Genomic DNA, 12494 nt, shown 5'->3' with positions numbered 1-12494 from the left:
AAAATTCTTTTTTTTTACCTTTGTTGTATGGTCAGTTTTATTTTTCTTATCATTTGGTCCCAGTCTCTGGCTTCTGCTTTCCTTTCTTCTGTCTGCATGTTCACCATCCATCTTTTTTCTGCCTTGTGTCTGCTTTGACCAACATCACTCCGGTGTACATGTCCCTCTCTTATCCTTTCCCCTCTCTCTGATCCTGTTAATGTCCTGTCCAATATAACTGTTATGACCTTATTTCCTCCTTTTTCCCTCCCACCACACTAGCAGCTCTCCCCCTTTTTTTTTTTTTTTTTTTTTACCTTCCCTCCTGTCATCCCCTCCTTGGGCAACAACACTTGATCTTGCCCTGTATCCAGAAACCGGAAGTAGTGTCAGTGGAGATGGAACATGGCAGAAGAAAGGCCCCATGTTGGCTGGAATTTGCATCTCTGTAGGGATACTGGTACAAGTAAGCTTGAAAAACCTTGGGGGTGGGAGAGGAGTAAGTGATATACCAGGCTGCAGAAGTAGGGGAAATAAATACTAAAGAAGCTAGATTGCCACAGGGGCAGGAGCTAGTGGGTGAGATTGTGACACAAGCACTGGAGAAGGAGTTTTAATGTGTCACACACTGATTGTGTGTTACTTGGCATGTCTGCAAGTTACACATGCCCCTTTCATATTTAGGCACCCACACTTACACCAGTTGTATGTTTGGTGTAACTGGTAAAAATGTTAGTCGTATTGATATAGGGTTACACTAGTATTCTATTAAAAAAAAACCTGGGAAGCATCTACAGTGTCTAAATGGAGGCATCCAGTTGTAGAATTGCCTCCCAAATGTATTAACCAGTTAATTAAAAAGGAGATGGTTGAGGACTGGAATAGTATGAGCTTGTGACTGATTTTTGTGCCATGCTTTGGTGTACTATGAATAATCTGATCATTCTGGGTCTCTTTTCTTTTAGCCACGATTGTCTACCAGCTGGTTTATTTTACTCCTTCCTTCCTCGCCATGGACATCTCTCAGTACATCCTTCCCAATGACACTGGCATCTCTTCCCTAGACTGCCAGGAGGCCTTCCAGCTGCTCTCAAAGTCTGAGCAACTGTACGCGCACTACCTCTCACGGGCATCCTGGTATGGCGGCTTGATTGTGCTGCTTCAGACATCTCCTGAGTCTCCTGCCATTTATGTTCTTCTGATTCGACTCTTCCGAGCACAGGGACCTAAGGAGCTGAAGGAGCTGGCCACCTCCCTGGGGCTGACGGAGGATGAGTATCAGGTATTCTGACGGTTTTGTGTGTGCTTTGAGACCTGTATGTTTGCCGGAGGGTGATCACCCATCTATCCTTCTTTCTTTTTCTCTCTTTCTCTTTCTTCTTTCCAACTTACTATACTGCTTCAACTTTCTGTATGTTTCCCTACATTTACATCTGTACGGCCTTTTCAAATGTTTGATGGGGATGTTTCAAGTGTGTTTCATGATTTAGGTAGACGCACCTGGTTTATATGGTCTTAGCGCATGTCATAATAACATAGGGTCAATGTTCAAAAGGCGTTATACATTTACTGGCACCCAATAAATGTGTAACTTACCTATCTGTCAATATTTTAAATGTATTGAAGACAATATTCAGCCCACAGCAGGTAGAAGTTTGGACTGCCACAGGCTTTACTAGGTCCAGATACTCGGTGCTTGCACCTGTCTGGGTACTATAACTGAATGTCTGGTGTTTGGAGATGCCTAGAAATTCTTTGTATGGGCAGTAGTATTCAGAACCATAGCTGGACAGCTAACTAGGCATAGTTAACATAGCATTATTTGTGGTCTATTTGGGCACTGGTATTGGATTTCTGTGGTGCCCGAATAACTTAGGGGTCAGCCTTGACGCTGCCCATAGATAGCCCCCAACACTGACTGGATAGTGCCACAGCGGCCAGTGCTAATAGTGCCACTAAATATTAGTGGTTGGGAAGGCCAGTGTAAATTAACTGGGCAGGAGCCTCTCTTACTTGGTTAAATAATTTTGAGGATTTACCCACATGAAGATATTGTTGGACTCAAAATACATATAATAACTGCCTTGGTACAGTTGAGAGGGAGAGTGCAGGTGCAGTATTATCCAGTTACCAATGATTTTCAGCAGTTATCCAGAGAAACTATGGGGCTCATTTTCAAAAAAGATAAGCATCCAAAAGATGGCATAAACCTGAAATCGGACATTTTAATCACCAAAACGTCCAAGTGCCAATTTCCGAAACTGACTTTTTAGATGTCGTGTAGGTCATTTTCCCTCCAGAACGTCTAAATCTTAAGGGGACGTGTTAGAGGCGTGTTTTGGGCAGGATTGGGGCGGCCTTAGAACTTGGATGTCTTGCAGGAATAATCAAATCTTTTAGAAGCCGCTCAGGGTGTCATTTAGATGTTAGGAGTACCAAAAAAGTACACAAACTGACCAGATGACCACTGGATGCATGAAGGCATGACCCTCCCATCCCCCAAAGAAACAGTATATACCAGCCTCTGACAGCTGCAGATACTATGGGAAATTTTAGTAGAGCAGCAAGCAGGTGTCTGGAGTAGTTTGGTGGGTAGTGGTGTGAACCATAGAGAGGGGGATCCAGGCCCATATCTCACCCTACCCACTACATTTATGGTGGAAAGTTTTGGTGGGCTCACACTCACCCAAAACCTGCCATTTGGGTGACATCTGCAGCTGTAAGGGCTATTGGAGTGGTAGTTGGGTATAGTAGGTTTTAGGGGAATTTTAGAGGGCTCACCATACACTATAAGGGGGTTATGGTGAAATGTGTACCTGGCACCCTTTATGTAATGTTCACAGCAGTGCCTCCTAAGGTGCTCCACTGCTCTGTTGGCTTGCCTGTGTGGCCAATCTATTAAAATGCTGGTCCCTCCCAGCAGTTTCGGATGTTTTCATTTTTGAAAATGGCCAAAAATGATAGATGTCCTAAGGGCCAGAATGCCTAGATGAATTATTAAAAATAAATAAATAAAAAAAATAGACTTTTGCAGTTTAGAAAATGGTTGCTTTCCCAACCTGACTTTTGGATTTCGTGGTGGAAATGTCCAAAGTCGGACATAGATGTCCTATCGAAAATGCCTCTCTACCTGTTGTCACCAACCGGCCCTAAACAACAGCATCCAGGGCCTGGCAGATGCCGAAATTAAAGATATGAAAGCTCTTCTTAACTGAAGGAGATTTCAGTGATTGCTTGAGAGCACAAAAACTTAGTTTCAAAAGAAAACTCACTGGCACCATTTAAGTTCTTGGGATTTTTGAATACATTGGCTTTTATTCTCAGCTGTTTCAAACCAACCCCCCCCCCCCTCAATAAGGTCAGAATGCTCCCATATTCTCAATACTTCACTCCAGTTCAGAATACTCAGTTCTTTGGCAGACCTTTTCTTTATGAAAACAACAGTAGAAATACTGCACACACATGCCATGGAGCATGCAGCTTTCACAAAAAATATTTAAAAATAGAACAATTCAATGTCCAACAACTCAGTCCATGAGAGTTCTTAACACGCTCAAGTGCTGTTTTCTTGAATTTTTGCTATTAACTCTTGTATAAACCGCTGGAATCACACCAGACAGTAACACATAGCTTCCTGTTTACTGGGTCATAACCCTGCGCTCGTGGCACAGGTGGAGAGTTGCTGAGTCTGTGTGATAGTGTTTGAAAACAAACCCTCAGTTCTGCCCTGATACAACAGGCTCAACAGATCCCAACAACTCTTTAACTGCTGGCTTCAAAAAGGGAAAAAAACAGCATACCTCAAAAAGGTTAAAAAAAAAAAAACTACCCAAAAAATCAACAGTTCCAAAACTCTTCTGCAGCAGTTTTTTAAATTGGCTTCAGCCAGTCTTTCAGATTATCAGCTTCTCAGTTAGACACAGGCCTCTAGCACAGTCTGAACCAGTGTCTCTCAAACGTTTTTAGCTCTGGCACACTAAATAGAGCAAATATGTTTTTCATGGCACACTAAACGGAGCAAATGTTTTTTGTGGCACATTAAAATTGAAATTATAAAATTGCAAATCCAACAAAAAATTTAATTTGAGAGTTATTTAAGCTATGTATAGATAATTGTAACAATGGTGAAACTATAGACTAGAATTGCTAATCTATGTGATGGATGTGCTTGTTTTTGAGTTCAAATTAACTCAAAGCGCGGCTCGATAATTGACAAGCAAACATGCATTTCATCATCCACCATCTGCAGTTCTCTTTTTTTTTTTTTTTAATTTCTGTCAGAGCTGAAAATCCAAGTTCGTAAAGATAAGAAGATCCAAATGGTAACAAAGCCTTGATTGTTTTGTTGCTCAAGTTAAGATAACTACTGCATGAAAAATAAAATTACTTGCCGTTAGTTTTCAAGGACAAATCATGTCAAAGAATGATGCTTTTTGTCTGGGCAGTTGTATCTTTATGCACACAGACGCTCATAACATTGACAGACTTGAATAAGTGACATACATGTTATCTATTCTAGTGTATACTTATGAAGGGAATTTTTTTTAAATAAAGTAAAATTCTGGAATCTCTTTGGGGCACACCACTTTGCCTTGGCACACAGTTTGAAAGACATTGAACTGAACAAAGCCAACACTTGCCTTTTCCTTAGCAAACTTTCTGGCTGAGTTCCATTGGCATTTGTTTCCAAGTCCACCTCCATGGACTGTACAAGGTTTATCTCCTGGACATAAGAACAAAGACTTGCTGCTGCTTGATCAGACCAGTGGTCCATCATGACCAGCTGTCTGCTCACGCGGTGGCCCTTAGGTCAAAGACCAGTGCCCTATTTGAGTCTAGCCTTACCTGCGTACGTTTTTAGTTCAGCAGGAACTTGTCTAACCTTGTCTTGAATCCCTGGAGGGTGCTTTCCCCTATAACAGCCTCTGGAAGAGCGTTCCAGATTTCTACCACTCTCTGGGTGAAGAAAAACTTCCTTACATTTGTATGGAATCTATCCCCTTTTAACTTTAGAGAGTGCCCTCTCGTTCTCTCCACCTTGGAGAGGGTGAACAATCTCTCTTTCTCTACTAAGTCTCTTCCCTTCATTATCTTGAATGTTTCGATCATGTCTCCTCTCAGTCTCGTCTTTTCAAGGGAGCAGAGGCCCAGTTTCTCTAGCCTCTCATTGTACGGCAACTCCTTCAGTCCCTTAACCATTTTTGCGGCTCTTCTCTGGACCCTTTCAAATAGTACTATGTCCTTTTTCATGTACGGCGACCAGTGTTGGATGCAGTATTCCAGATTGGGGTGTACCATGGCCCGTTACAGCGGCATGATAACCTTCTCCAATCTGTTTGTGATTCCCTTCTTAATCATTCGTAGCATTCTGTTTGCCCTTTTCACCAACGCCGTGCATTGCGTGGATGGCTTCATTGACTTGTCTACAAGTACTCCCAAGTCTCTTTCCTGGGGGCTCTCTCCAAGTACCACACTGGACATCCTGAATTTGTGCATATGATTTTTGTTACCAACATGCATCACTTTGCACTTATCCATGTTGATCCTCATTTGCCATTTCGCAACCCATTTCCCGAGCATGTTTATGTTTTGTTGTAGGTCTGTGCAATCCTTCGGTGTCCTCACTACTCTGAATAACTTTGTATCATCTGCAAATTTAATCACCTCACTCGTCGTACCAATTTCCAGGTCGTTTATAAATATGTTGAAGAGCACGGGCCCGAGCACCGAACCCTGCAGCACTCCACTCATGATGCTTTACCAGTCCGAGTATTGTACATTTACCCCCACTCTGTTTCCTATCTGCCAACCAGTTTTTAATCCACATGAGCATATCACCCTTGATTCCGTGGCACACAATTTTTCGAAGTAGTCATTCGTGCAGGACCTTATCGAATGCCTTCTGAAAATCCAGATATACAGTATCGACCGGGTCACCTTTGTCTATCTGCCTATTTACTTCCTCGAAGAAGTGCAGTAAGTTTGTCAAGCAAGATCTTCCTTTGCTGAAGCCATGCTGGCTGGTCCTCATCAGATTGTGTCTGTCAAGGTGATCAATGATGTGTTCTTTATCAACGTCTCTACCATCTTGGCTCACACTCTCTAGATTACTGATATCAATTTTCATTTCTTCTGGAGGCTCTGGCAGTGTACCCCTATGACCTGTTGTGTCCTGGTGTTTCTCTCTCTCTCTCCCTCTCTAGCCAAGATCCCCACTTGTTTAATGTGTGTTCGCACCACCTTCAACTCCTGAGCTGAGGGAGAATATTTTGTGCTCTATGCATCCCTCTCTGGACACTGCTTGCACTGGATTTTCCTCCTGAATGTCCAATGTCTTCCATTCTCCCTTGTAAGCTTTTTGTGAGCTAGTGGGGGGGAATTTATTACATTCACACAGATAGTGGGCTACTCTGGATGTGTTTTGCTTTACAGTCCTATCCTGAGCTGTCTCAGGCTCAGATTTTTGGAGAATAAGATTGTCTGGCATGGTCAGTGGGTGACAAGTGTTTCAGTTGGTTATTTAGATTTAGCTCATGTCTTTTTCAAAAGCAGCTCAAGATGAGCTACATTCAGGTACAGTAGGTATTTCCTTGTCTCTAGAAGGTTTATAATCTAAGTTTGTACCTGAAGAAATAGAGGATTAAGTAATTTGCCGAAGATCACAAGGAACCACAGTGGCATTTGAAGCCTAGCTTTCTTGGTTCTCAGCTCATTGCTGTAACAATTAGGTTACTTTTGCCCACCAATGAATAATCTGGCTGCAGACACTTTATACCAGTGGTCTCAAACTTGTGGCCTGGGGGCCACATGCGGCCTGCCAGGCCCTTGTTATATTTATCATAATCACAAAAGTAAAATAAAAGTTTCTTGATCATATGTCTCTTTAGCTATAAATTACAATATTATTATTAAGACTTAGCCAAAAGGAAAGATTTATAAACTATAAAGAGTTTTACCTCATGCAAAATTGTCATTTCTTTAATAAAACATTAACTATTTTTTCTGAGGTCCTCCAAGTACCTACAAATTTAAAATGTGGCCCTGCTCAGGGTTTGAGTTTGAGACCACTGCTTTATAGCAAATATATTCATCATCACTGAATGTATGTATTAATTTAAACACCATGGCCATGACCGTCACTAATGAAAACTATTCCCATAGCAAATAATGGCAGATGAAGACCAAAATGACCCATTTAATCTGCCCAGTATCCTTCCTCTTGATAGATATATAAAATTCCAGATTCAGTCCAACATCAGTTCCTTTCTTTTCTGTTTCTTCCAAATGGTCTTTTAACCTTCTCTTCATGTCTTTCCCAATTGTGACCACAATTCATCATCATTGTATTGACTTCCCCACCTGATGTTTGGAGCCCTTATGCAATCATGTGTCTGCTGTTGTAACTGCTGCTATGCAGGTCACCCCCATCATCTGACTTTTATCTCACTCTTTCCTTGAGTTCCATTACTGTATTTTTTCTACATCACTTGCCAGTGATAAGAGTTCAAATCTAGACAAGAGGGAAAAAGACCCAATGCCTTTTCTTCTTTCCTCAGGCTCTCCTAATCTACACTGCTGGAATCTTTTCCAATATGGGCAACTATAAATCTTTTGGAGACACCAAATTCATCCCAAATCTGCCCAAGGTAAGTAACCCTCAGCAGGATAAATTGAGATATTATTCATTATTTGTTTATTGGGATTATTAACTGCATTTATGAAGAGATTCATCCAAAGCAGTGTACAGCTGGTACAGTTTAACATAAAATTTACACTTTTGTTAACAGCATAATAATAGAAAAATGACCAAACATAAGATTAATTCAAGTCAATGAGATAAACTTGGAAATGGCAAATTGAAACTTAGTAATAGACAAAATAGGAACAATTTAGTTTATAGTTTTATAGTTTTTTATTTATAGCCCGCTTTATACAATGGAAGATTAGGTTTTTACCTTGTGGTGTGCAGGGTATGCCTGATAGGAGTGTCCCTAAGGTAACAGAGCCAATTGAAGCTATTAGAGACATTCCAGCTTTGAGAAAATCCTGAAACTGGTGTTGTTTTCTCCAGAAGCACCAGAGGGAGCAAGAGAGCAGATGGCTCTGAAGTGCAATACACATTGAACCGAAAGTAAATAGTTTAATGAAAAAGCAGGCAGCTGCAGAGTAGAGAATGACACGGAGAAAAAATCTGTCCCCGTCATTGCCCCGTCACCACCATTCCCTTCACCGCCCTGTCACTGTAACTGCCATCCCATTCACCGCCCTGTCCCTGCAGCATCCATACAAGCCTCAGTACTGCAATATTTAGCTTATTCCTTCCTTATAAATCAAAGTTCTGGCTGCTGAACTAGAGAAAGAGATGTTCAGCTGGCAGGGCTTTGTTTATAAATTTTTATCAACACAACTAATATACTACTTTATCCTAAAGCAAAGAAAAAGAAATAGAATTTTTTTTTCTACCTTTGTTGTCTGGTTTCTGCTTTCCTCATCTTCTCATTCAATTCCTTCCATCCACTGTGTGTCTTCTCTCTGCGTCTTCCATTTGCTCTGTTACTGTGCCTCTACCTTCACCTCCCCCAATTGGTTTGGCACCCATCTTCTTTCCTCCGTGCCCTCCATAGTCTGGCATCTGTCTTCTTCCCTTACAGCATCTTCTCCCCACTCTGTCTTCCACATTTCCCTTCAGCGTCTGTTCCTCTCCACCTTCCTTCACCATCTGTTCCTTTCTACCACCCTTCAGCTCCCCTCGCGCAGTCCGACCCCCCTCCCTCTTACTTTTGTGGTGCGTTACAATGTAATTTGTGCAAGCCGCCGGAGCCTGCGAGCTCGGTCCCCGTCCCATCCCCACAAATCATCTCGCTTCTGTGTTCCTATTTTCCCCATTTCTAATATCTCCCCTATGTATTTGACATTGCCCCCCCTATGTCTATATACCATCCCCATGTATGTCCCCTTTATGTCTCTGTCCCTATGCCCCATCTGTTTCTGTTACCTTCCTGTGTCCAGATTTCCCCTCGCTTCCTCTTCTAGACCAATGTGTCTCTTCTCTACAACCCCATCTAGCTTCTTTCCCTCTTTCTACCCCCCCCTTACCCCCCCCTGCTTCCTGCATCTGGCTCACCTGCCTGAACTCCCTTTACTTTCCTGCTGTGGGTTTGTTTCTCTCCCTCTTCATCCCCTTGGCCCAGAATCTTTTTCCTTTTCACTCCCTCCTTCCTAGTGTGAGCCGGATCACGCGGTCCAGCAGCCTCCCTCCACCTCACCTTAGATACCTAGTTTGCCGACTTTAATTCTTTTTTTCCCAGCTGCATGCTTCCAAAAATCCGCGCACGCGTGGCTGCTTGATTTGTTGAATCTTCTCCTCTGACACAACCAGAAACAGGAAGTTGCAGCAGAGGAGAAGATTGAACAACTCGAGCAGCCGCATGTGCGGCTGGGAGAAAAAGAATTAAAGTCGGCAAACTGGGTATCTAACGTTAGGTAGGTGGAGGGAGGGAGATGGTGGAACGTTGCGATCGAGCGGGAGGGGGCTACTGGACTGCACGATCCGTGATTGCCTCACTGCGGAGACAAGACCATTCATCGCTCCACGGGGCGGTGAATGGCCTTGTTCCTGTCTTTCTCTCTCTGTTTCAGCGGGTTACCCATGGCTACTCGTGGCTAGCCGCAGGTAACAACCACCGTGTCATTATCTACTGCAGAGTGCCATAGAACTCTTTCACCTGGTGGTTGTAGGTGGGGCATTTACCTGTTAAATGCTAGCTGCACTGCTAAGAGAGGGAGAGGTATCCTAGGACAGGAAAAGAGAGCGGTCCAGATTGAGGAAGTAGACAAGCCACATGGCCATGGAGAAGCCAAGGCTGAGGGTCAAGCAACAGGAGAGGCAAATGCAGGCCTACAAGTAATAGAGGGCTGTTTGAACTAAGGTAAGTGAGATTATTATGAAATACTGACCGTGTTTAAAAGTGGAGTGGTTTTGCCTCTTGCTGATGACCAGTGCTAGAGACTTTTTGAGTTTCTTCTTTTATAATAAGGAACTCTTTGCTACACAGTATTGTGTGGTACTCAGGTTCTAGGAAGAACCATTAAAAGTTTTATTTTTTTTTGTGGGGGTTTTTTCTCTGGAATTGTGTAAGAGACTGGCTAGTGCAGAAGCACAGGAGCTGTGCTGATTAGCCCAGCACAGCTCTGAAAAGAAGTTTTTTTAAAAAATTTTATTTCCTGCTCTAACTCACTGAGATTTATATGTTTGAACTCAGGGTGAGAATAGAACTCTTTTGCAAAGATTCTACCTGTGTGCACTTCCTGCCTGCCCTACATGTGGCTTAAAGAACACCTGAATAAAGACACACCTGAAGGGAAGACTCTGAGGCACAGAGAAACCCAGGAACTGTTTCCAAACGTTTTTTATTTTGTTTGTTGTAGAGAATGACACGGGGAGCGATCCCCGCAGGGAGCCGCGGCGTGGCTGCGGTTTGGCTGCGGGCTTTGGAGACTCCATAGCCAAATCGCCGCAGACACGGGGACAAAAGTTTTCACCGCCTGCAAAAACGGTGAAAAGATTTGTCCCTGCAGGCAAATGTACCCCCTTCTATGTACCGCTATTTACCTTGTCTTCACCGTGAGTCTTTAGTTCGGGACTGGGTGTCAGATTTTTTCCGGCGACCATGTTTGTCTCCGCGTGGTCTGTCTCCTCAACTCTCTAGTCTTTACCCGACTTGCACGTTGCCGCATTGACTCCGCCCCCTAATATATAGGCTTTTCATTGGTCAGTTCTTTTTGCTCAAAGAAGGGGACCAATCGCTACTGCCACACCTGATATTTAATGGGTTGTAGTGCAGCAGTAGCGATTGGATTTCGGAGCCGAGCCCAGGATTTGAATTTTGTTTGCAGTCGCTGCCTCGCTTGGATTCACTCGTTTCACTTCGTCAGGTACAAGTAAGTGTTCTCCCCGGCTGATTTAGATGACCACCCAGCTAATCCTGCTGCTGCCGCCGATGCTCCTTCCCGGGCTAACTTGCCGCCGAAAATTTTGTTTGACGCCTGCCTTTTTTTGCCAGCATGCTTTTACTTGCTTCGGGCCTTCCTCATTGCTGGGACCTGCCTACTTTCTGTTTCCGCAAAGGCAGAACCCGGCAGCGAGGAAGGCCCGAAGCAAGTAAAAGCAGCAAGTTGTAAGTTTCCCTCCGCGCCGGGGCTCTATCGTGTGCGTGCCGGCTTCCCTTCTCTTCCCCCCCCCCCCCCCCGGGACACTACTTCTGGTTTCGGAGGGAAGAGAAGGGAAGTCAGCACGCACACAATAGAGCCCCGGAGGAAAGCTTTCAACTTGCTGCTTTTACTTGCTTCGGGCCTTCCTCGCTGCTGGGTCCTGCCTTCGCGGAAACAGAAAGTAGGCAGGTCCCAGCAACGAGGAAGGCCCGAAGCAAGTAAAAGCAGCAAGTGTAGCGGTATACAATTTGAGAAAAAATAAAACGCACGGACATTGGACCTGATTCTGCTTGCTCTCGCCACGGACACGGACCGACACAGACCTCAGATTTTTAAGGCGGTACGGGTTTAGATCCGCGAGGTCTGTCAGGTCCGTGAGGTTCGCGTTTTACCCCTTCCACAACCTTTGTGCTTATTGTGGTCAGCCAGGAAGAATGAAATCAAAAAAGTTCGAGTTTAGTCAAGCTGTGATTTGAACTTTATAGGCTTTTTTTTTTTTTCATCCTTTAACTGGCAGGCAGAAGAATGCTCCATTTATTAATCTTGCAAAGTCTGATACAGGAAAAGCTAGAAGTGCATCAGGATTTAAGGAGCTTGGGGTGTGCAAATCTACTTAATGCAGAGATTACAGTAAAACAAAATCACTTTTCTATTTCACTGCAGCTCTATGAGGTTCTTTTGCCCTTAGCTATAGTCAAATGATGGATAGGAATATATTTATTTAAGTTAAGGGAAAACAATATTTTTTCTGAGTATCCTTTAAATAATGGTTCACAAATTAATTCAGCCTGTTTTAAGGCTGGGTTTTGTTTTTCATATTATTGCTTCTGTTTTTATAATCCTTAAAAAATAAGGGGCAATTTTCCAAGTGGGTTCTTCCTCGTAGGCACCCTGAGACTGTACAGGGAACGCCTATTCTACAGCAGTGAATGGGCTCCCAGGTTCCATTACAGAACGGTAGCATATAGCCTTAGATTCAGGCGCCTTACAGTTAAAGCAGCCATAGAGCATGTCCACTTGTGGGAGAAATGATTTTATTTTCAGTTTAGTGATCAAAATGTGTCTGTTTTGAGAATTTATATCTGCTGTCTATATTTTGCACTATGGCCCCCTTTTACTAAATCGCAATAGCGGTTTTTAGCACAGGGAGCCTATGAGCATCGAAAGCAGTGCAGGGCATTCAGCGCATCTCCCTTATTGCGATTTAGTAAAAGGGGAGGAGGGTATATTTGTCTATTTTTGTATAGTTGTTCCTGATGTGACATTGCATAAAATCATCTGCCTTGATCTCTTTGAAAACCTGC

At 43.3% G+C, this 12494-nt stretch overlaps 1 protein-coding gene across 2 annotated transcripts in view; it reads left to right on the top strand.

Moving 5' to 3' along the window:
* Positions 1-12494, top strand: part of DPP3 (dipeptidyl peptidase 3) — a 165437-nt gene that overhangs the window by 25952 nt on the left and 126991 nt on the right. For both annotated transcript variants that reach the window (XM_033954494.1, XM_033954495.1), the window contains exons 2-3: positions 945-1261; positions 7536-7625. In XM_033954494.1, coding sequence (XP_033810385.1) covers positions 992-1261; positions 7536-7625 — 360 coding nt within the window. In that variant the 5' untranslated portion in view covers positions 945-991. The remainder of the gene's footprint in view (positions 1-944; positions 1262-7535; positions 7626-12494) is intronic.

This window comes from Geotrypetes seraphini, chromosome 8 (genome assembly GCF_902459505.1).
Source record: "Geotrypetes seraphini chromosome 8, aGeoSer1.1, whole genome shotgun sequence".
In the NCBI taxonomy this organism is placed as follows: Eukaryota; Metazoa; Chordata; class Amphibia; order Gymnophiona; family Dermophiidae; genus Geotrypetes; species Geotrypetes seraphini.
The sequence above is the reverse complement of the archived record's forward strand: the minus strand, read 5'-3'. Positions and strand labels throughout refer to the sequence as shown.